The sequence below is a fragment of the Bison bison genome, unplaced genomic scaffold, assembly GCF_000754665.1.
Source record: "Bison bison bison isolate TAMUID 2011002044 unplaced genomic scaffold, Bison_UMD1.0 scf7180017864148, whole genome shotgun sequence".
NCBI classification, from domain to species: domain Eukaryota; kingdom Metazoa; phylum Chordata; class Mammalia; order Artiodactyla; family Bovidae; genus Bison; species Bison bison.
This window is the reverse complement of record NW_011494720.1, coordinates 8867445-8893309: the sequence shown is the minus strand read 5'-3', so window position 1 is coordinate 8893309 and position 25865 is coordinate 8867445. Positions and strand designations below refer to the sequence as shown.

The window sequence follows — 25865 nt, the reverse complement described above, 5'->3', positions numbered from 1 at the left end:
TAAGGAGTTACAATAAAAATCTTTATTTAAGTTTGGTCAGTACAGGTAAGATATACTGGAGTCACAGAGCAATATGCATTAACAGGATACAACAATTCATAAAAACTGAGTAACTATGCACACAAATTTCTTAAACATTCAATCACCTAAAGAGAAAATGCACAGATGTATGGTGGGAAAAACTGTATCTAACACTGAAACTACTATAGGACTCCTTCAACAAGTCCAACTTTTAGTGATAAAACTACTGTACTGGGCAAACTTGGCAGTCATAAACCCACATCTACTCTGACAAGTCTGAATGGTGCATAAGCATAGTAACAGCATGAGTAAGAATGCCCTCACACAGCACAGGTTCTAGGGTAGACACAGATTCACACAGACATCACTGTGTTATACTTTAAGCAAAAAGTTCCATTTACAACTTCACATTAACTCATATAAAAATAACCTGACCCTACACAAAATGTCCTTTTAGCAACATTCAAAGTAATTAACTGTTACAATTTCCAAAGTGGCAGAGGTATTGAAGCAAAGAAAAAAGGAAAAAAAAAACCACCCACAAAAAAGGCAAATTGTGACAAAAGTATGCATTAATTAACTGGACAGTATCCTCTTCCAAATTAAATGACACTGTATAAAAATTTGCTGGAAATTTTTTTGTTTTTTTACAAAACTGAACCCTGTACATTTACACTTGAGTCCAAGCCATTCTGAACGTGGCGGGAGGCCGCAGTTCGGTTACCTTTCCCACTCACGGGTTTCTCCTCTTGCGGGTCATGACTGGAGTCTGTGTCATTTGAGTGGTGTGTGAGAGAGTTTTCACTGCCCGTGGGAGAGTCTACACTTTCATACCCCGCACTGAGTTGGTTTACGTAACTACTACCTCCTCTGCCAGTTCTCTCCTCCGAGCTGCTGGAGGCCTTATTCCCATTCCCTGGAGAAGAAGGAAAGTCATCTTCGGCTGTGTCCCCCTCCCTGTGAAATCCAGACCCAGACGTCCTCTGCCGGGAGGAACTGCCATTACTTGGTCCGTTGGCCAGACGACTGCAGTCTTTACCTGTGGCCTCTGCCTGTCCTACAGGCTCCGAAGATGTAGTCCTGCTGGTACTCGGGCCTGCGGCTTGAGACTGCTGCTGTTGGTACTGAGCCAACTGCTGGCGCGTCTCCTTCAGTTGTTGCTGAAGAACTAGAATGGTACTCTGCATACCCTCTACTTCTTCGTCAAGTTGAATGATGAAGTCATTCAGTTCTGTGCAAAGGAGAGCCAAACCTACTTTAATATCTCTTACAATATAATTAAAAATACTTCTTAGTGCCTGCACAAAGCTAGGCAGTCAATAAATGTTTAAGTAAACAAATACAATTCTAAAATCACGAAAGAATATTTTAAGGTTTTGCTTAGAATTTTAAAATAGCCATTCAACAACAAGTTTATTTGTGAGAGAAAGCAAAAGCCTGAATATATAAAAGCAACCAAATTTACAACGATCCAAACTATCTGGCCACATAAAACTGGTTACAGCCCACAAAATCTGTTCCACGTTTGCCTGCCTATGGGCCCACACGCCTGGCCCCTTACTCCACACCCGCCTAGTCCATGTTCAGCTCCACAGCAGGTGTAGTCCCTTGGGAAGCCCTTGATTCCAACACTCCAAAGAAGCCTATGCTGTCAGCAAAGATTATTCTACATTCAAGAACAAAATTCAGAAAAAAGTAACTCTTGAAACTGATGAAAATACAGTTATTTATGAAGTTCTAAAAAGGTCTTGGGGTGAGGGAGTTCCTTCACTACTATACAAAAAGACTTCTATTTAGTGTATTTACAAATAGTAAGAGCTAAAAACCACCACTTTGAAGAGGCAATTTTAAAGATATTGACTACTGACCTTCTTTGCAATTACCTGCAAAGTTGCAATTAATTTAATTTTAAGAGAGACTGGGTGTTTTTCTTACTAATTTTCTTCACAAAGGAGAAAGAGCATGCATGCAGCTGTACTAGACCAGCATGGTGGCTGACAAGTTCCATTTCTTTGGGCAAATAAATATTACATCTTATTCACTAAACAGAAACTCTGTATTTATTTCTTATTTTTGGCCATGCCTCGCAGCTTGCAGGAACTTGAGTGACTTGACCAGGGATGGAACCTGGCCCAGGAGCTGAAAGCACTGACTCCACACCACTGGACCACTAGGGAATTCTTCCACAATCAATTACATATTTTTAGATCCCTGGACATGGCCAAATATTTCCAAGATCTACACTTAGAGAAATCGGTTAAGTGAAGATATTAAGCACTGAATATATCCTTTTAAGCACTGAATATAAATTTATATAGCTACAGAATGCCTTATTAATACAAAAGCCCTCCCCTAAAAAAAACCCCACCCCTAAAAAAACAAAAACTTATGAAATTTGCACAACAAACAACTGGGGGGGGAGGGGGAAACCACCACTAAATTAAATGGCTTTGTTTGTTGACTCAACTGGAAATATTTCACTTATAACTTCATAGAACCATTGGTAGAGATTAGCATATAAAGACTCTAATCTATAATACTCATGCCTGGCAGTATTTTAAAGCCAGTGCAAAGTTAACCAAACTTTTCAAAAAACCCCTTACCATCCTGACTGCTTTTAAGCTCCTCACTATATTTCTTCTGTAAAGCCAACTCTGCTTCAAGTTGTGCAATACGTCCCTGGGACAGCTGCCTTCCAAGCTCTTGATTCTCCTGGATAAGCATTCGACACTTCGCCATTAACTTTTTGCCTGTTTGGCTGCAAAGGAAAGAGCCATTCATCACAAAATGAAGACAAATTCTTGACAACCTTCTTTGTTTGAAATTATTACAGCAACAGATATAACACATACAGAATATAACTATGTCACAGTAGACGCCTGCCTACAATTACCATCTTCTTTTCCGGACACATCCATCTTGTACATTTCAGTATTTTGCCAATACAGCAGCAAAGATAAAACCTGAAGAAAAAATACCTAAGTGGCTACTTTCTATTACATTATAATTGATTCTGAAATCTACTTTTATCCCAAATTATAATTTGAAATACAAACAGGCCAGTTATTTGACACACATTTCAAATATATCAATATTAATAAAACTCTAAGGTACTTAGCTTTATGAAACAGAAAAGTTCTTGAAAGGGTAAATGCAACATCAACCACAAATGTAAACTTCTACCTAATATATAAAATCAGTACCTATAAATATACAAATGAGAATAAATTCTTGCTAGACCAGTGTTTATAAGGATGCCTGTTAATAGGCAGTTCCCACAAGAACGTTTATTGCATTAAGTGAGGCCTGTTCAGTAATTGTTTTTAAGACTCAAGACTATTTCTATTTATTAATCCCTCAATTAACTTTATATGATATATATGTATATATATATTTGAGCTGTCTTAAACTGGGATATAAGTTTTTGAAATTTTAATACTAATATATGGTGAAATTTTATTCATGTTGAAAAGATTATCCTTAGGACACAAAAATAAGATTGGGGTTATTTAGCATAAATAATCGGAGAAGGCAATGGCACCCCACTCCAGTACTCTTGCCCGGAAAATCCCATGGGTGGAGCAGCCTGGTGGGCTGCAGTCCATGGGGTTGCTAAGAGTCGGGCACGACTGAGCGACTTCACTTTCACTTTTCACTTTCATGCACTGGAGAAGGAAATGGCAACCCACTCCAGTGTTCTTGCCTGGAGAATCCCAGGGACTGGGGAGCCTGGTGGATTGCCGTCTCTGGGGTCACACAGAGTTGGACGTGACTGAAGCGACTTAGCAGCAGCAGCAGCAGCACAAATAATGCAAATATGTGAATATCTGCCAAATTAGGAATGCCATACTTTCTACATGCATATATACAGCAATTGCAAAAATCAATCAAGGTTCATCCTCTATATATTACTAATAAGAAGATGTACTGTGAAGTAATATATAGGGCAAATCAAAGCCCATTAAAAGAATAGTGTCAGCAAAAAAATTTTTCATCAGTAAGATCATTCTCAACTTTATGGTAAGAATATCAAACTGTCCCTTTCCAAGTCTCTAAGGTAACATCACAATTGTATGCTTAAATCAGAACTCTTTAAAAAAGTGATCATTTCTATTCTTAATGCTGACACTAAGAAAAGCACTCAAGTTTTACTGAGACACTGTTATTGGGGTTTGTGATGCAAGATTTCTTTTATCAATAGCACATGTTTTAACCCAATGTGATTCAAGTGAAAGTTTGTGATATATTTTCCTTACACAAATCTGAAATAAAACCTGGTGGTTGCTGGTGGTGGTGTTTAGTCAGTAAGACGTATCTGACTCTCTTGTGACCCCATGGACTGTAGCCCAGCAGGCTCCTCTGTCCATGGGATTTTCCAGGCAAGAAAGCTGGAGTGGGTTGCCATTTCCTTCTTCAGGGGATCTTCCCCATCCAGGGATTGAATCCGCATCTCTTGCATTGGCAGGGGATTCTTTACCACTGAGCCACCAGGGAGGCCCAAAACCTGGCTTACTATTGCACAAAGAAGCCTCACATGAAAACGAGTTAGCACGTGGGAAGGGTTCTCTCACAACACGGCAACTTTATCAGCTGATATCTGTTTGTTGCCATTACAGCTCCAGATTTCCCATATTTCCTATTAGCATCCTCAGACTTTAGCCTCTACTGAATAAGAGAAACCAAACGAGGAATTAAGAAACAGGCACTATCATCAGAGACAGAGGCTTTCCTTCCATTTCACTGCCTATGCTTCCCCCAACTCTGCTTTCTTGTGAAAACATCAGTTTACCAACCTGAGAATTCTTTTGTATCAAATTTTTAAATACAAACAATTGTAAAATCAATAGAGCAATTTGTGACCTGACTTAACCTCATAGAAAGTACCAAATTCTAACGCAAAAATATTTCATTTATGAAGTCACGCCTTTTAATAAATGTTCTAAAAATAATCCTATCACTTCTAAAATGATTAAAACAAATCTGCACTGAATGTTTTCTTTAAACATTCTGTAATTTTATGCCACTTTACTATGTTGTGTAAAATTTGTGTTGTGTTCATTGTATCACAAAAAATGGTAAGAATCCAATTTCAAGAAACCTGGCTCTGGAGTAATTTTTTTTTTAATTAAAAAATATTCTAACCCATTGCTAAAAATCAAATAACTTACAAAGAAAAAAGTAGAAAATAATTTAAGAGAAGGAACGGATACTGTACACTGCTTTGTTATCAAGGGGAAGGGATGAGGGTATTCTGAAGGGGTACACACACAACTAACTGTTTATAAATGCAAACTGAAAACTGTCAAAACTCTGCAACATCTCCCTGTAACTATTCTAAAGTATACACACTGTCACATGATTGAAATATTTTAACTAAAGTGGACAACATAATTCAGGGGATCATTCTCCCTCAAAATTTAAACAATGAAAAAGTGAAAAACAAAACCCACACAACCCATTCTATTTGAATTATTGCAGACAGAGTATAGACTGAGCACTGTTTGTTTCAAATTAATGATGTAGTTATACCACCCAATGAACTCTAGCTTATAGTTCACTTTTTACAAAATTCCATTTATAGGTGGTTAAAATAAAGTAATACAATGAAAATATTATACAACCATTAAAAATGGTAAGTAACCTAAATATACTAAAAAATGGAAAAAAAGTCCAAGGATAAAGGGGGCCTGGGGAAAGTCATGCTACAAATCATCTATATGTACATATGCATGTCCGCATTTGTTTAAAACCAATACACATATAATTACTGTATATGCATACAAATTATCTTGATACCCAAGAAATTTAAAAATGGTCACTATTCCTGGGGAATAGAAAGGCAAGGGGAAGGTCACCCAGGAGTAAAACTTATTTTACACCTCTACTTTTCTTTGTGCTGTTTCAATCTTATACATGAGCATGTGTTATCTTATTAATTAAACGTTTTTTAACAATAAGAAAAAACCCCACCTCAACGTGACTGTTACTTAAGTGGCAAAAGAAAAATGCTTGGCTAAATTTGAGTACACAATACCTTTTATGAATTAATTATCTCTTGACCTACTGAAAATACGTAGCCCATTTCTACTATAATCTTTAATGACATAAAATATATACAAAAGCCTTAATTCGGGTACAATAAGCTAATTTCAAACAGATGTGGTTACTTACCCTCCAACCCCCACAGTGAGAATCTTAGAAGCGGATTTCTTGCTGTGAAGTCACACAAACCACTTCTTCAACCCGCCCTCTGCCCCACAATCAGTTCCCTCAAGTACAGACATACAAGATACTTACAATTGATTGGAATGATTAAGAGAGAACTTAAGTCACCCTTGTTAAAACTGCACTTAAACGTTGGGACAATCTGGAACATTTTATCTTCCACTCATCTTAGACTCCATTATCACCAAGTGAAAATTCGCATTGGTGACTTATAGAATGATCTGACGAAAAAATTCACCTCCAGGATTGGATGGAAGCATGAAGAAAATAATGCCTCATTTATCTAATGAGCAAATGAATTTGCTACAAATGATCACTATACTTTTTTTTCAATTCATAAAATGTCTCACTTAGGCCAGCCCACAGTTCCGATATATTCTGTCCCCAATCTTCTGGCAGGCACCCTGTAAAGCTGTCCCACATTAATTTCTACTGCAATATCCTGGGACAAGGTGTCAAAAAGCAACAAGTGTCAAGTCTCTTTGTTTTTTTATGATACCAGCTGGAAAAAAGTAGGTCTTCAAAAAATGAGACACAGAGCCTTTTCCTTCACTTTGAAGAGCACACCAACAATTTTTTCGAAATCAATCTGCTCTCCACAGCGCCCCCCCAATCAAAATGTTAAAAGTACAACAAAATCATCATAGTAATCCTTGAACTTAAAAAAAAAAAAAACAACTATTTCAAGGCACATTTAATTTAATATCAAGAGTGCAATACAAAAGGCCCAAATACAATGAAGGAACACATTCCCCCATTAACACCAACGACAATGCTCTTTCAACATGTGCCTGTTGAATGGATGGGGATTTAATAAATTTCACTACTGAAAAAAAATAACGCAGTGAGTCTCATCACAGCCAATATCCTTATACAATCTAGTTGTGAAATGAATGTTTATAACGCTTCAAACAGTTTAAAACCTGAAGTTTGACACCACACCTTCATGTTTGTACAGTCCTCGGTAAGATTATCTACAGTATTAGCAACCATTCAAAGAACAAATCATTGAGTAAAACCACAGATTTAAGGCTCAATCAAGTAATATAGAGCCCCAAACGAAATGGTTAAATAGATGAACTACTTGTACTGACATCTATTATTTGATTCACTCATGACTATTAAGTTGGTTCTTAGCAAATAAACCCTTTAAAGGCAAAATTCACCTCATTTGAGTGTGACCCAGAAGTTCAACAACAATCACGAAGTCCACGGTCTTATTGGCAAAACTGATATACAGTGTCTCTAAGTCACTATGCTCAAGGTTAAGAGCGATGCATATTCCATCTTTACATTTACTGGAATTTTACATGTTCAATTCATGGTTTTAAATCTCTAGGTTTTCATTCCTCCAAACTGTCTGAAGACACAGTGTGCCACAGACTTAAGACTTCTGTTTCTCCCTCTATTTTCTTCAAACAGAAACATTTCTCAAGTGTCTACATGTTCTAGAAGGGGAATTTTTCGGAGGTGGCCACTTCTTCGGAATAGTCCGACGCCATCAGGCCTCTGAAGCAAGGGGAGGGGGAAGAGAAAAAAGCTGAAACACAAGGTTCATCTGGTAAGTTTTACATTAACCTTTACAAGCTGGATAGTATAAGAATGTGGCTTTTTGGCTCAAAAAGTCTGAGTCTTGGTGTGGAAACGAGTACGTGGCTGTCCCACCACAGCTTTCTCGCAGTGGGACTGTCAGGGAAGTCTTGACTGGGGAGTATGATTTGTTTACCTATCAGGCGTAAACTTCCAGGCACTCAGTTCATTTTGGGCTTGTTCCAGTTTGTCTTTAGTCTGTTCCAGTTCACTTTTCATTTTTAGGAATAACAAGTTGATCGCTGGGTCCACCATTGCTGATCTCAGTTGTGCAACGCTAGGCTGCTGGACTTGCTTGAGGTACTGGATCTGAGTCTGCGCAAAGCAAAAAAACCCCATTACTACCAAATCAAAGGAAACATACCTAAGATGAGGAGATAAAATCCCTTTCTGTTCACTGGTTTACCAACTTGCTTATTAAGCCCCTCTCCCTTCTATCTTAAAATCCTCTAAAAAAAGTACAAATTAAGAACAACTATTTAGGAATTCCCTAGCAATCTAGTGGTTAGGACTCAGTTGCTCTCACTGCTAGGGCTTGATTTCAATACCTGGTCAGGGAAGTTAAGATACCACAAGCCTTGCAGCAAAAAAACTCCAAAACAAAACAAAAAAACCCACAAAAAAGAACACTCACAAAACTAAAGGTTATCCACGTAGGAAAAAAAACACCATTTGACTGCATTCCATATATGGAAACTTTAAATATAAGGAAACTACATGTTGGCAATCGAAACAGTACAAAAAAACAAACAAAAAAAAGTTGCTGTGTTTATTAAAAATGCTGATGCCCAACGAGGGAAAAAAAAAGGCAAAGTTTAAAATATTAATTATTTAAGAGTATAGTGATTTACTCATACAAATCTGTGCTTTTGGGAAACTGTTCCCTAACATTACACCAGGTACAAGAATACAACTTAAAACATATTTGCATTTCTAAATAAAAATACATAGTACTTACATATTTACATGAACTGGCATTACAGCTTTAAAAATAGCACCTAAACCCAAAATTAAGCACATATTCACTTTTTTCCCTCCAAGCAGATTTGAATCACAGCATTGTAAAGCTGAAAGGTGACTGACCTGGTCCAAACTGCTTAGTTTTGAGAGATTAAAGAAGCCATTTGTTCAAGGACACAGTTAGTTCAATGCCAGTACTGGAACTACAATTCTTATTCTCAAGCTTCCTGACTTCCAGTCTAAGGCTTTTCCCACCATACCAAATCCCTCTACTTATATATGAAACCTTCAATTTCAACTCTGGTTGTACTGTCAGCACAGTTTTAAAATAGGAAATACAGTTGATTAGCATTAAATGCATCACTTTCTTCACACCCAAAGTAGATCAGGTTCAAGATCTTACTCCATTCTAAACCTTAAATAGGATTAAAAATAATATTTCTAAAACAGCTATTAATGTCTAACATGAATTTAGTAAAAGATACAAATATACTAAGAGGATCAAGCTATACTTAATTACTACTTCACCAAGAAAACAGAACTAATTTTCTTTCTTTTAGCTTAAGGAATTTTAAAAGTTTACAAAATGAAATGCCCTCATCTACTACTATAAGCTTGCCATTTCCTTGTGATTTTTGCTCCTGCTGCCCTTCCTGCAAAACCTCACTGTGTTCTAACTGAAAGATCAGTTAAGTGCTTCAGCTGAGATGTGCAGAGAAGAGCTATTAAAAAAAAAAAATGTGGCTGGTAAGTTAGGTTCTACTTGGAAAAAAAATCTTAAATCTAGGTTGAGATGACCGAAGGGTGAAGAGGCAGCACCAAGGCTTAGATTAGGAATAAAATGATCAAAACTGCCAGTGTATATGGGATGGCTGTAGAATCGCTGAGGTGAGTCAACAGCACATACTGCCCAAGTTAAGTGGTTAAGAAGTGCCCGGACCAGAATGTCAAGAGTAGGGAGGACTCAAGAGGCAGAAATCAAGACACACTGGTTTTGTGAGACACTATCATTGGCACCATCCACTCACACTACCTACCAGGTGCCTGCATTTGGAAGGTAAGAGCCATCCTTTGCATGTGTTAGCATCTAGTACAGTGCTGTGTCAACAGGGAAACCTAAAACTATTAGTGAGTGAAGGGTTGAACCTAGAATCCGAAGTATCACAAAAAGAAAGAATTAACTCATTTTGGGACTTGGCACTTCAGTAGTACTACTCATACCATTAGATATGAACATCCCAAGAGGAAAAAAATTGGAGGGGTGTTACAGAAAACAAAACAAAACCCATTATACTAAGAATGTTGTTAAGACTTCTTTGAACCAAGTACCCAAGTTAAAAAAAAAAGTCAAAAGAAGGAATGCCAAAAGCCAAAGTTGGGGAAAGTGAAGACATAAAAGTGATGAGAAAGAGAATTTTCTTAATACAATGACCTTACAGAAAAAAATGTAGTAGCAGTGAAGGTGGAAAGTAACTGGTAGAAACAAAAGGAGCGCTGAGAAGATACAGACAACAAGAGGCTACCCTTTTCTTTAGCAAAGTAACAGGTAAAGAAGTCATTTTGAAAAAGTGAAGAAAGGACTGAAGACTTGTGCAAATGTGGACACAGGAAGAATAAAGACTGTGATTAAATCCTAAAGAACATTTTATTGGTGAGAGAAGGAAAAGAAATAGAAGTGTGTCCCATAGATTATTAACCTCCAATGACCAGAATACTGGCTTATGCATTAGATTTTAATAACTATCAAATGGATATTACACAAAATTATTCAAGAAAACTGCAGCTTTTAAGATTAGAAACAACAGGGAATTTCTTTGTGGCACAGAGGTTAGGACTCAACGTTTTCACCACAGGGGCCTGGGTTCAGTCCCTGGTTGAAAGTGAAAGTCGCTCAGTTGTGTCTGACTCTTTGTGACCCCATGGACTATTTAGTCCATGGACTTCTTCCAGCCAGAATATTGGAGTGGGTAGCCTTTCTCTTCTCCAGGGGATCTCCCCAACCCAGGAATTGAACCCAGGTGTCCCACATTGCAGGCAGATTCTTTACCAGCTGAGCCACCAGGGAAGCCCAAGAATACTGGAGTGGGTAGCCCATCCCTTCTCCAAGGGATCTTCCCGACCCAGGAATCAAACCGGGGACTCCTGCACTGCAGGCACATTTTTTAGCAACTGAACTATCAGGGAAGTCTGATTCCACAAGCTGCGTGGCATGGCTCGAAAATGAAAAGAAAAAAAAAACAAAAGTAATAAAAAACAACAGGGAAAGAGCTGCCTCTATCTTATGTAACTTACATATACAAACACTAAAACAAGGGCTAAGGCTGTTGAAGACAAAACTGAGTCTAAATTCAACCAGGGTTAAAGGATCAAATATGTCAATAGATTTCAGATATATGTAGACATGGCAAACAGTACAAATGAAAGGTGTTAACAATTAAAAGGAGACACAGTAGAAGTCGATACTTAGTTTTCTGTAGAAAGACATAAAGACAGCAAAGGAGAAATTAACAAGAAAGCTTGCCAAGTAAAATGAGTAAATGGTGCTTATACCCTCAGGTATTATGTTACTTAAAGATATATGAACCAAAAAAAAAAAAAAGATACATGAACCAATACATTAATTCTCATAAATTACAGAGATTTCAGAGAATAACTTAAACTTCTGACTTCTTGGCCACAAAAAATTACTTTAAATCCAATGATGAGAAATTATGTATCAGAATTTTACATTTAGCACACTGAAGCTCAAAACATATCTACCTTAACAAAATGTACATATAATTAGTATTAATTATATAAAATTAACTTAATGTGAGTTAACACACAAAATAATGTGAACCAAAACCCAAACCCTCATAAAGGTTAAAACATCTGAAACACTTACAGTACACTCTTGCATTTCTTGCTCCTTGGTTGCTAGTCGCATTACAAGAATGTTTTCCCTGCGTGCAGATTCTTGCTGCTGCTGCTTTAGTTTTTCTTCAGATTCCCTTAAGCCAGTTACATCATTAGCTGATGATTAAAAGGAAAAAAATCCCAAAACATCATGAAACATAATTTAAAGATCAAACTGAATTAACCAAATTAAAGTTCTGACTCCCTTTGTCAAGGATAATAAAAACCATGGTACAAAAATTGAAGTCTTTAGTTTCTATCCTAAACTAAACTTTTATGACAACAAACTTCATTCTTGATCATGAGTGCTTTTTCAAGAGTTAGTGGTGTTAAACTGGTCCACAACCACTTAATGCTAGATGGAATTATGCTGTTATAGTCTCATCTGTTCCCAAAAAAGACAGGAAATTCCATTATTTGCATTTGTTTCTACTACAAAGTATTCACAAAATCCTATATAGTATTGTTTAACCTCATCAATATAAACATGCCCATAACTGCACAGCTAATTATTACTTTAAGCTTTCACAAGGGTTTCCCTGGTGGCTCACTGGTAAAGAATCCACCTGCCAATGCAGGTGATGTGGGTTCGATCCCTGGGTTGGGAAGATCTCCTGGAGTAGGAAATGGCAACCCACTCCGGTATTCTTGCCTGGGAAATCTCACTGATAGAAGGAGCCTGGAGGGCTACAGTCCATGGAGTCGCAAAAGAATCAGACGTGACTCAGACATTAAACAACACTATTCACAACTTTTATGGGTTATACCATAATTATACAATTGAGATCTTAAAATATTAATCTTTCTGAACTTGGGAAACTGTACTGGTTTTTACACTCGCAAATAATATGTTACTCTAAAACTCAGTGAAAAGCGATAAAGACTAAAATGGTCTAAAATTATAAACTTTATTATTTTCAGTAGATTTTGGAAAAATCCATAAATACACAGCTATCTCCTACTGTTACAATTTAAGCTATCATAAATTTAATACCAGTTGCTTCTACATTTCCCCCTGCTAGAGTAATAACTCATGTTTCACTTCAAGTATTTCTGTGGAAGGGCTACATCAAGGAAGTTTCAAGTAGCTGTGAATTTCCCTATCTGTGCACTCTCAGAACCCTGTCGTTCAGTTTGAAGTCATGCTACTGTTAAGATTACTGTATGTCAGTCTTCTCCAATGACGTGAACTCTTCTAAAAGAGAGATCATGTCTCCTTCATCTTTCTACTTCCTAGCATCAAATGCAGTGCCTGGACATAGGTCCTTAATAAAATTCTAGAATAAAAATTACTTAGTAAAACGAACTATCCTGTGCTTATAACAACAATCTAAAAGGAAATATTCACATAGTCCTTAGGAAGCTAAAACTCTAACTTACAGTTGAGATCTGTGTACTTGCCCTCCAAAGCTTGCACATAGGCTTCATACTGTTTCCACCTAATACAAAAATAAAGCCACGTTAGTTATGTTTAAACTGCTTTTACTAAATATACTAGAAATCACATCCATTAACTTTAAATACTAAGAATTCCACTGTGCAGATTTTAACGTCGCTCCCATTTTAACAGGGGCTTCTTCCCAGGTGGCACCAGTGTAAAGAATCTGCCTGTCAATGTAGGAGACACAAGAGACTCCAGTTCAATCCCTGTGTCAGGAAGATCCCTTGCCGTGGGAAATGGCACCCCACTTCAGTATTTTTGCCTGGAAAATCTCATGGACAGAGAAGCCTGGCAGACTACAGTCCATGGGGCTGCAAAGAGTCAGACATGAATGAGTGTACATGCACACACTCTTATTATTTTAAGATAATTATGAATCTAGTTTAACCCATAATAAGCCGTAATAAATTAGTCACTTTAAAATTATTCCTTCTTGAACTTATAGGCGTTAGATAAATGGAAGTACAGAGAAAAGTGTTCTCTGCTGAGTATACAACAAGAGGCGTTCCCATGAGTCAGATCACACACCATACAGGACAGCGTATCACTGACGTTCAGCATGATGCCTGGATTGTAAAAGGTGAGTGAAAAGCTCACCACCACTTTTCAGATATGCTGTCCACTTCAAACAAAGGCATTTTTAAAATGTGCCGAATTTTAAGGGACTGAAGGTGATCTCAGCTCTTATGTGAAAGTAGTATGTGCTTTCTGACAAAGTAATAAAAAAGGGGGTCTGTCCTTTTTGTACAGTATAAAAACAGAACATACTATTTTTCAAAAGCATATCTAATTGGCAGAAACAACTTGCATAAATGCCATACGCTATCTGGATCTTTCTTTATTACATTCCTCTACCCTCAATATATAGGCTTTAGGACTTCCTTGGTGGCACAGTGGCTAAGAATCTGCCTACCAATGCAGGGGACACAAGTTTGATCCCTGATCCATGAAGATCCCACCACCCTGGAGCAACTAAGCCCATGGGCCGCAACTACTGAGCTCACGCTCTAGAACCCGCGTGCTGCACTCGCCTAGAGCCCGTGCTCCACATGAGAGAAGACACTGCAATGAGAAGCCTGTGCACCAAAACAGAGAGTAGCCCCCACGCTCTTCAACTAGAGAAAGCCTGCATGAAGCAACGAAGACCCAGTGCAGCCATAAAAAAAAAAACAAACACCTCTCAGGGCTTCCCAGGTAGCTCAGTGGTAAAGAATCCACCTGCAAATGCAGGAGTTTCAAGTTCAATCCCTGAGTCAGGAAGATCTGAAGATCTTCTGGAGAAAGAAATGGCAACCCATCCAGTATTCTTGTCAGGATAATCCCATGGACAGAGGAGCCTGGCGGACTACAAATCTATGGGGTTGGATACAACTGAGCGTGCGCGCACACACATATACACACACACACACTAGTTGCTCTAGGCAACTACTGCAGATAACAAACTTTCCCCAGTCTTATGTTTAAGCAACTGCTCTGGACGGTAAGCTGTCTGCTACCTTGCTTACTGAAGAAATATGTTTTCAAGCTGCTCTTCAGTTAGACCTAACAGGAGACCAAAGAGGAGTTTATTCAACGTTTCAGGATGAAAAAAGATGTTTCTTTTCTCCTTTCTAAAAGTAAGATTTTAGAAGAAAAGACAAATACAAAAGCTCAACCGCAAACATCCTTATCAAGAAGATAGGAAAAAAACCTACTTAAAAGTCATAACCATACCAGAGACAGAAAGAGAACATCAACACACGAGTAGTGTATCACGAGCATCTACATCAGCAAAAAACAGCAAGAGTAATTTAAAATGCTAAGTATTTAAATTTTATATGCAGGAATATAAAGTTATGCAATAGGAAAACTATCCTATGCATGAGACGATGGCAAAGAAAGATAAAGAGCATGTCCACAATAGAGGAGCTAAGGAGAACGAGCACAGACTCTTAACAAACAAGGGAGGACATCATCTGTGTCTCCCTATTTCGCATGCGTGTGTGCATAGTCACTAAGTTGCGTCTGACTCTTTGCAACCCCATAGACTGTAGGGTGCCAGGCTCCTCTGTGCATGGGATTTCCCAGGAAAAAATACTAGAGTAGGTTGCCATTTCCTCCTCCGGGAGATGTTCCCGGCCTGGGGATCGAACCCGTACCTCCAACACTGGCAGGCAGATTTTCTACCACTGAGCCCAAACCACCTTTACTCTCCCCCAACTTCCAACTTGTTAAATTTACTCAGTTCAGCAAGTAAAAATTCCCTGAAATTTCTAGAGGAAAAAGTTCAATAATCTTGCAGGCTGCTCTGAAAAGCATTAATTTTTATCTAAAAGTTATTTCGTAAAAAACTTACGACAGTGATAAAATGCAGAAAGAATACATTTAAGTTATAAAACACAAAACATGTGTGATCCCGTTTTCTGATTTCTTACATTTAAAAAATGAGTAACATAATGCTGTACTTGACAGTCTGCTTTAGTAAGACATTTATAAGACAACCACAGAAATTCAGAGCTGGATGTCATCTTTAAAAGTAATTAAATCCAACTCTTTAAACTTGCAGATTAGAAAATGAAGGATATAATGGTGACTAAAGTCACAGTCACAAGACAGATTAACTTCACTTCATCAGTAAATAATATATTTCTTTCATGAGAAGAATATCCTTGAAGGCTACAACTTTTCCACATGTTACATGGAAAAGGGAAAAAAAACCAAAAACATCAAAACAAGTCTATTCATTTGTTAAACTGAAAGCTTTCTGAGAGCAGTGTCTTTCCCCATACCAAGTTATATACATGAAGTACAAATGCTTCTCTAGTTAAGAGTTCTGAACACATGCCTCTACAAGAAAAAAATTTAGGTTACTTGTCAGTCTAGAAGTTACCCAAGCTAGTGCTTTAGTTCTTTAAAGTGTTATGCTTTCCCCAATGTTTATACAACGAAGAAACAGGCCATAGAAAAAAGTATATTAAATGATCTGAAGATGTGTTAACATTAAAAACGAAACAGTATTTGATATAAACACTATGGTATAAAATCACAACATAATGTTCTATAGAAAGATTTTTATATTTTTCATAAAAGAATATTTTACCTTAGAATTAATTCATCTCGTGCCATAACTTTGAAGTCTGTTTCACTCAGTCGAACCTACGAAGAGAATTAAGATATAAACTAAGTGCTCTTTCCAAAAGTTTTAAAACAAGTAAATAAAAAAATAGTGGCAGTACCAAATATGGAGTGAAGATGCAGAGAAACATCATTCATACATTGCTGCTGAGAATGTAAAATGATACAGCTGCTCTGGAGGTAATTTGGTGGTTTCTTTTAAAACTAAAAATGGATGTTCCATACAACCCAACATTTATACTCTTAAGCACATATCCCAAAGAAATGAAAATTTATTTTCACACAGAAACTTGTATAAAAACGTTAACAGCAGCCTTATTTGTAATAGCCAGAAACTGGAAACCACCCAAATGTCCTTCAACAGGTGAATGGTAGGCTATGATACCACGAAGTACGATTGAGCAATAAAAAGAAACAGACCACCAGCATATACAACTTGGAGAAAGCGCAAGGAAATGATGCTGTGAGAAAATGAAAAGGACCCTTAATACAGCATAATTTCAAGTATACAACATCTGTGAAGTAGCATAATTACGTAAATGAAGAAATGATTAGTGGTTGCCAGGAGTTGAGGATAGAGTGGGAGAGGATGGATGTGGCTATAAAGAAAGGAGTGGCATCGAGAGGCTTGTGGTGATGGTTCAGGTAACTGTTTTGGTTGCGCTGGTATTTACATTAAGTTACAAGTGATAAACTTGCACAGAACTACACACACACAGAATGTGCATGTAACTAGTGAAATCTGAGCATGTGGACTGTACCAGTGGTCAAGCTGCTGGTTTTGATACTGTTACACAGGATGTTAACATCGAAGGAGGCTTGGTGAAGAGTACACAAAACCTCCCTGTACATGTCTTTGCCGCTTACTATTATTTCAAAATAAAGTTTTTAAAGATGAGAATATTCTAATAAGATGAAACTGCTTTGTAAATTGAGAAATATTGTTTTCTCTAAGCAAAGAAGACTATAAAGCTCAAGAACCTATCCTAATATAAAATTCTTATTAATTTCCCTTATTAAAACATTTTTATTCATAAAAACGGTTCAAATTGTAGCATTTGCCACAATGTAAGTGTTACTATCAGAAACGAAAGAGGGAAAATCACTGTAGCATCAGAATATATTACTAAGCCTAACTGAAAGCACCCAGTAACTCTCAGATTATTAAAGCACTTGACTTTCTAGGATAAAAATTTCCATGTTTACTATCCAATAAATGGTTCACTTAAATACTCACTGGTTAGTAAGCACATATTCCCGCTTTCCCAACTGCATTATAAATTCCTCTTAGAAAATGTTATTCCTTTGTAACCTCTTTTGTGTGTGTGTCACAGTGCCTAAACTGAATTAACACAGGAAAATAAAACAAGGAAAGTGAGACTAGAAAATAAAACTTAACTGGAAAAGGTAGAATTTAGTTATTTGTTTTTTTTTAAATATAAAAGTGGTTTTGCATTAAAACCAAAGGGATTTAAGTTAGGAAGAAAAAGAAAATAAGTAACTTAGAGGATCTTGTAAAATACTTTCCTACTTTGACATTATTTGTAGCTACGTAGCTGGAAACAGTCATATGATAAAGGTTACAAGTAGATCATGGGGATACTACAAGTTTTCCAAAGGCTGAAAATGTTCTTAATCTACATTACATATAGATACGATGTCTAACACGTTATATACCCACAATGCTATATAACTGATAGCAAGCGGGAAAACAAGCAAACAATATGGACAGTCCCTTCCACTCTATTATTCAAATAAAGTGCTTAAAAACTGCTGAGAAAGCAAACCTTTTTGGGAAGAGGTTCTTCGTTGGTCATCTTGAATCCTAGAAAAGGAATAAAGACAAGAATGTCACCTGATTTTCTTCCAGTTAAGGTAGAAACAAAATATACTGGCTTTTGCAAAAGAATTTATTACTGAACTCAGTTATGACCAAATCATTAGGTTATTTTAATTAAAACACATCTTTTAGACTAGTTTTAGATTTACAGAAAAGTTACAAAGGTATTACTGGGTTCCCGTATACTGTGCACCCAGGTTCTCCTTGGTTAACATCTTACATTATTACTATCATTAGGTTTTGTTTTTTTTTTTTAAAGAATTCTCTCATAAAAAAGTTGATCATTCTTTGTAATGTTCCCACAAAGGATTGAAAGAAATGCAATTTTTCAATGCATTCTTACAACTGCCCTGTGAAAGACATCTCGCAGCAGAAAGGACAGATCTGTGCTGAAGTCAGATACTGGTCTCAGGCAGTATCCCAGGCATCTTGTTAAAAGGATACAGAAGGGTAATACCAATCGATAAGCCTTGCCTTTTACAGAATTAATATTGTTACAGTAAGGTCAAGTTTATCACTGTCATAATTCACCACTATACAATGCAGGAATGAAGGTATTTACACCTTAATAAAAATATTCCTACATTACCGACATTATTTAACTTCATATCACAGAATAATTTGAATCTCAAAATTAGCTTGTTATTCCTAGATATCCCTTCCAGTAATAGTAAAGTCATAAATGTCCCCTTATATCGTAAACTTTTAGTTTATTTTACTTACCCATACTTATTACAAACTCTGTTAACTATTAAAAAGCTAACCAAAGAGAAGTAAGCAAGTTATAGAGATGTGATGTACAGCACAGTGACTATAGTTAGTAACATGATATTATATATTTGAAAGCTGCTAAAAGAGTCAACCTGAAAGGCTTCATCACAAGAAAAAAATTTTGTAACTATGCATGGTGATGGATGGTAACTAGATTTATGAGTGCTTCTCTTGCAATGTATATAAATATAAAATCATTATGCTGTACACCTGAAAATAATGTATGTCAACAACATGTCACATGTCAGTACCTCAATAAAAAATAACCAAAGAATCTAGAGTATAAAACTGAGTTTTAAAAGCTACTTGACTTTTAGTGAATATTTGAGATTCCTCAAAAGATGATCTTTAATACCATTTTTTATATTACATACAATCCCAACTCAAACATCAAATATTTTAATCATACTGTCATTAAACCCTGATTTTCAGAACCCTGATCTTCAACTCAGTACACTGAGTTGAAGAAATCAGTACATTTTAGAGAAAAAAAAAACTATATATTGATTATGCCATTAATTAACTGGTTTAATTCTTCCCTCTTTGATGATCTTGTCATTGGATGTAATGAACAAAAACCTGAGTATGTTATCATTTGCTTCTGAGCTGATGTAGCTGATCAAGTCTCTCTGACCAACTAATACCTATGAAGACACGGTTGTATTTCTACTTTTTAAAAATCAGTATTTTTTCTCTTTAAACTGACCCCTGCCTACTTTAGGCCCCTTATCACCCAGTTTATAGCCTCTGTTGCAAGTTATAGATAGCTGTTTAGTGACTATCCTAACATGATTCTAATAAATCTAATCATCTGAGAAATAAACCCTCACTGTGTTTAACTCCAGAGGCCTGACTTTAATGTACATTTACTAGACTGCAACCTCTTGGAATCCACATGTCAAGTTTAACATTTCCTTGGAACTCCCCATTTGTCCAGAGCTAGATAGTAGGTTCGGAGAAGGCAATGGCACCCCACTCCAGTAATTTTGCCTAGAAGATCCCATGGACAGAGGAGCCTGGTAGGCTGCAGTCCATGGGGTCGCTAGAGCCGGACACGACTGAAGTGACGCAGCAGCAGCAGACAGTAGGTAAATATCAGTAACACATTTAATTTAAAAATTAAAAAAAAAAATTGTGCCATTTGAACGTCACTAGTATACAGTCAAAGCTATGGTTTTTCCAGTACTCATGTATAGATCTGAGAGTTGGACCATAAAGAAAGCTGCTACTGCTGCTAAGTCACTTCAGTCATGTCCAACTCTGTATGACCCCACAGACGGCAGCCCACCAGGCTCCCCCGTCCCTGGGATTCTCCAGGCAAGAACACTGGAGTGGGCTGCCATTTCCTTCTCCAAAAGAAAGCTGAGCACCGAAGAATTGATGCTTTTGAACTGTGGTATTGGAGAAAACTCTTGAGAGTCCCTTGGGCTGCAAAGAGATAAACCCAGTCCATCCTAAAGGACATCAGTCCTGAATATTCATTGGAAGGACTGATGCTGAAGCTGAAACTCCAATACTTTTGCCACCTGATACGAAGAACTGACTCATTGGAAAAGACTCTGATGCTGGGAAAGACTGAAGGCGGGAGGAGAAGGGGATGACAGAGGATGAGATGGTTGGATGGCATCACCAACTCAACGGGCATGAGTTTGAGTAAGCTCCGGGAGTTGGTGATGGACAGGAAAGCCTGGCGTACTGCAGTCCATAGAGTTGCAAAGAGTCAGACATGACTGAGTGACTGGACTGAACTTTAAGGTTGAGCACTGATGAACTGATGCTTTCGAACCGTGGAGCTGGAGAAGACTCTTGAGAGTCCCTTGGACAACAAGGAGATCAAACCAGTCAATCCTAAAAGAAATTAACTGAATATTCATAGGAAGGACTGATGCTGAAGCTCCAACAGTTTGGCCACCTGATGCGAAAAGCTGCCTCACTGGAAATGACCCTGATGCTGGGAAAGATTGAGGGCAAGAGGAGAAGGGAGGGAAAGAGGATGAAATGGTTGGATGGCATCACAGATTCAATGGACATGAGTTTGAACAAACTCAGGGAGATAGTGAAGGACAGGGAAGCCTGGCATGCTGCAGTTCATGGAGTCCCAAAGAGTTGGACACGACTTAGGGACTGAAAAAAAACAACAATATATAAATGTGTACTTATTTATTTGTCCCTCTTCTGTATATATAGTAATATACACATTACTATATATAAAACAGGTAACAGGTAAGAACCTACCATATAGGACAGGGAACTCAACGCAATACTCTGTAATAACCTACATGGGAAAAGCATTAAAAAAAAGTGGTATATGTATAACTGATCCTTTTTGCTGTACAGCAGAAACTAACACAGCATTGTAAATCAACTATACTCCAATAAAAGACAAAAACCAAAAATTGTGCATACCAATCCCTTGCTATCCCCTCATATCTGGCTTTATTTTTCTTCTCAACTCTTATCACAAGCTGACATTTTGTATACTTATCTGTCTACCCCAGGGATAGAATAAGTTCCATGAAAGAACTGTTTCATTCACTGCTGATATCTCAATACATAGTATGCACTCAAATATATGGTAAATGAAAATATGAACAAATGAATCAGCTTCATTTACTATTTAAATTGTAAGAGTGAACTAAATAAGACAACCTAATTTCCCCCCCAAATTACCCAAGATGACCATACTGTAAAATTCTGAGAATAAACTCAATATAAAACGTACTTTGAGTTCTATGACTAACAGCTTGAAAACAGCTAAATTTACCACTACGGATAGGTAGTTTACCTATCTGGTTACTAGGCACCCTAGCTACTCAGAATTTTGGTTGTAAAACAAAGTTTCATGGATGATATTCAATATAAATTACAGTTTAATAAACTAGTATATACTTGTACAATTTGACACTTCCCCAGGTTTATTTGTTCATTCTTTTCTTAAAACCATGAGCTTAATTAGCAACAAATAAGCTAATCTGTTTTTTAAAGGATATTTAAAGGATTGGTAAACACATGAAGAAAGTTCTAGTAACTCCACTTTTTTGAAGAGAGTGTAAACTTTGAAAACAAAAAACAGCAGAACCTCTGAGCCTCACTTTCCCCATCTCAAAAAGGATTACCACTGCCAAAGCTCAGAATTACTGTGCTATTTTTGAGGACATACATTAATCTTTAGTATAGTAACTGACACAAAGTAAGCACTTTGTTAGTTTCCTTCTTCCCACTGGAGAGAGAAAAATCACCACAAAAAAGACTCAATCACTCTTTAAAGATTCTGAGGAGAAAATTGACAAGGATAAGATCATAACACGCTCCTGTTTCTAAGCCCTACTGCAGCCCCTACTTGGTATCTCTGATTTTTAGAATTCTAAACAGTAATTTACACTTCTAACACTAGCTTATGTTCCTTTTTAAAAAGTCTGACACTAGGTAGAATTTAATTACACATTGTTTAAAGGATATCTAGATTTTCTTTATAAAAATAAAGGTCTAAATTTGTAATGTAAGTCAGGGATAAATACAGGTTTTGTACGTATGTTTGTGTTTTATATGTTGACTCTCAATCACCTATCATTTCACATATTACGGAATATATGACTTGGGAAATCAAAACATCAGCATTTCGTAAGAAATTGCTTCCTTATCTTTAGCTGGTGAAAAGTCAATCTTGGCTTGAGATTCTATGATATACCACAATAGTTAAATGGACAGTGTGACAAAAGGCAAATTAGAAACAGGCTTAAAATTTAAAAGAATCAACATTCAACTATTTAATCCAAACAGAACATGATTCTCAATTACAACTTTCATATTACATGTGCTATAACACTTATTACTCCCCAAGGTACTTTTTTTAGCACAAGTGACAAGCACAATAACCACCTAAATTCTAGATTCATAAAGACAATGGATATACCAGGTTCTCAGAACAATCTATCAGAAAAACAGAATGACTGGAAATATTATTTGGGGTTGAATCTTGAAGGGAAAAAAAAAATGAATATATACCTAAAGCTATGAATCACTAGGTAATCGGCTCAGATTAAAACAGCTATTAATTTAAAAACTCAGGCTTTAGGATCCCAAATTTAGTGCTTCTTAAAAGTTGGTACCAATGAGGACAGGTAATTCTTCCATTCCTCCATCCTTAATAATGATCAAGCTTTGCAAACTGGACAATGCAGAAAAGCAAAACAGAAAAAAATTAAAAACGGACCAATTTAGCTGCCCTTAGCAAGTTGAAAAAGACTGGCTGAAACATGGTTTCAAGTTTTATGTAAAGGTTTGTTATCCATGTGGATAACACAGATAATATAGCTCAAGTTTAGAATGTCAAAAGTACCTTGTACTCTTGATGCCTTTACACTGAGAAACGACATTATGATGTTAAGTTCAGTTCTGGTTGGTTAGGTGCCTAGCATCCCATATTCCAGGGCTTCCCAGGCTTTTAGCATTATGATCCTAAGTCATGAAATTCCGTGTCAGGAAGATCCACTGGAGAAGAGAGGAGCTACCCACTCCAGTATTCTTGGGCTTCCCTTGTAGCTCAGCTGGTAAAGAATCCGCCTGCAATGCGGGATACCTGAGTTCAATCTGTGAGTTGGGAAGATCCCCTGGAGAAGGGAAAGGCTACCCACTCCAGTATTCTGGCCTGGAGAATTCTACCGACTGTATAGTCTGAGGCTGCAAAGAGTCGGACACAACTGAGCAACTTTCACTTCACTTAATAAAGTAGTACCAGATGGTGTGGGCTTCCAAGGTGGCGCTAGTGGTAAAGCACCCGCCTGCCAATGCAGGTAGACATAAGAGACACAGGTTCCATCCCTGGGTCAGGAAGATCCCCTGGAGGAGGGCATGGCAACCCACTCCAGTATTCTTGCCTGGAGAATCCCATGGATAGAGGAGCCTGGCAGGCTGCAGTTCATAGGGTCGCAAGAAGTCAGACAAGACTGGAGCGACTTGGCATGTACCAGATGACACAACTTCAGTAACAAACCAGTACCTTGCTGAAACTAATTGTAACTAAATGCAAGAAACTAATAATCTGACACTGTACTAATTAAGGCACAACAGCAGAAAGGGTACTAGCTAGGAATCGGAAGACCAGCTTTTCTTAACTTCGTAATAATCAGTCATGTGATATTGAGCAAGGTATTTTCTTTAGATTGCAGCCTCTAAATCAGCAAAGAGGATGCCAATTTCCTGCCTCACAAAGTGCTACAAATCTCAATGCTCTAAATACCATAAAGATGCTTTACAAACAAATATAATTCAAATAAAATACTAATATTAGCATAAGAGAATTTTAACGTGCACTTAGGAAAAATTAAATTCCACCAACTACATTTTCAAGAGTTAAGACCATTTCTTTATAGCACGGAGTTCTAGCCTGATGCACCACCTTTATATCTAATGGGATATAGTGTTAGAGGAATATTGAGAAGTTTTGTTCCAGTAAGCTTAGTACTAGAATATATTTAAGCCCCAGGTGGCTCATCTACCTGCAACGCTGGAGACATGGGTTCAACCCCTGGGTCAGGAAGATCCCCTGGAGAAGAAAATGGCAAGCCACTCCAGTATTCTTGCTTGGGAAACTCCACGATCAGAGAAGCCTGGTGAGTTACAGCCCACCGGGTAGCAGAAGAGTCAGACAGGACTTTTAGAGGCAAAATAGTGGGAGATAATTAATAAAAACAAAAATAAAGCCAAATACTGTCTAGGTCTTGTTTTGCTAAAGGATCCAACAGAAAATTTTTAAGAAAAATTTTTTTCAAGAGCAAGATAATGTTCTATTGTATGAAAATGATCAAGACCTCTAAAATAAACAGTATTTTCAGGGGAACTGTGTATTACATATATACATACTTAGATGAATGTAAGGGACTCTGAGTGCTGTAACGGACTGGACAAATATAATTATTACAACTCTCGTCTCCATGCCACAAGGCTATGAATTTTCTGTATTTCTCTCATTTCTGACAAATACTCAATATTCAAACAGGTCAAGTTCTAAGTTAGATGAGTTAAGTCAAAAAAATAGCTGTGTCTGGGATACACTTGATTATCATTACTTTTGTCAGTTGGGACTTAGAAATTTAGGTAGTTTGCCTAAGTTCTGCTACTGGGAAGTGAAAACACTGATCACTTAGCTATAGCTAACTACTTAAGATAATGTAAGATCTGAAAGAATTGTAGGAATACAGCGAAACAAATCACTGAAATTTAACCTCATCCTTATCACAAGCCCCAATATCTTTCCCCAACTTGCCTAATCAGATGATACTAAATGACATATGTAAATGTGTAACACTTAGACATCTTGAAAAGATTTTCACGATAGTTTTTTTTTTTTTTTTAAACGGGGTTTTGAATGGCTACAATATGTTTATGTTATACAAAAGTGTTTATGTTATACAAAACTTAATGGTCAAAATTTTTAAGTAAAACACTCTAGATAATCACTCTGCTATACACCTGAAACACAACAGTGTAAATCAACCATATTTCAATTTAAAAAAAAAAAAACCCGGTAGAATTTGTGGTGACAGACCTGTGACTTCAACTTATCCTCCTCAGTGATGGAACTAAATTCTGAAATAGAAAACTAGGTGAACTCAGGACCATAACATTCTCGTGGAAATATTTTTCTATCTTCCTCTAATCTCGGGAAAAGGATCATTTCTTCCCTTATGAACACGGTTATTCCGGATTTTAACCTAGTCCTTTGGGATCAAATATCCAACTTCATCAAAACAAACGTGGACATTTTTCCACTACGTGTTCCCCACTGACTAGAGAAATACGGTTTACAGGGATCCAAGGCGAGATTTTAAAATTTCACGAAACCCTCGAATTCACTATTTTTTTTTTTAGAAGGCATGCACTCATTTAAAAATGGAAGTCTACAAGACAACGCAGCTGCAGTAGGAAGCTACTGCGCGATGTGAAACGTGCTCCACGGACGCGGCTTTCCTCCCCTCGGCTCATCGGCGCCGCCACTCCTGACGATCC

The 25865-nt window shown here is 37.2% G+C and overlaps 1 protein-coding gene across 3 annotated transcripts in view; it reads right to left on the bottom strand.

Moving 5' to 3' along the window:
- The window catches only part of WTAP (Wilms tumor 1 associated protein), a 26713-nt gene continuing 848 nt past the window's right edge, over positions 1–25865 (bottom strand). Inside the window, exons 1-8 of one of the 3 annotated variants that reach the window (XM_010840884.1) lie at positions 24356–24393; positions 18034–18071; positions 16212–16267; positions 13072–13130; positions 11681–11808; positions 7973–8151; positions 2625–2779; positions 1–1252 (exon numbers count right to left, since the gene is read on the bottom strand). In XM_010840884.1, coding sequence (XP_010839186.1) covers positions 669–1252; positions 2625–2779; positions 7973–8151; positions 11681–11808; positions 13072–13130; positions 16212–16267; positions 18034–18063 — 1191 coding nt within the window. In that variant the 5' untranslated portion in view covers positions 18064–18071; positions 24356–24393 and the 3' untranslated portion in view covers positions 1–668. Of the gene's footprint in view, positions 1253–2624; positions 2780–6927; positions 7756–7972; positions 8152–11680; positions 11809–13071; positions 13131–16211; positions 16268–18033; positions 19883–24355; positions 24394–25865 lie in introns of those variants that run through there. The other 2 variants (XM_010840883.1, XM_010840885.1) reach the window with 2 other exon arrangements.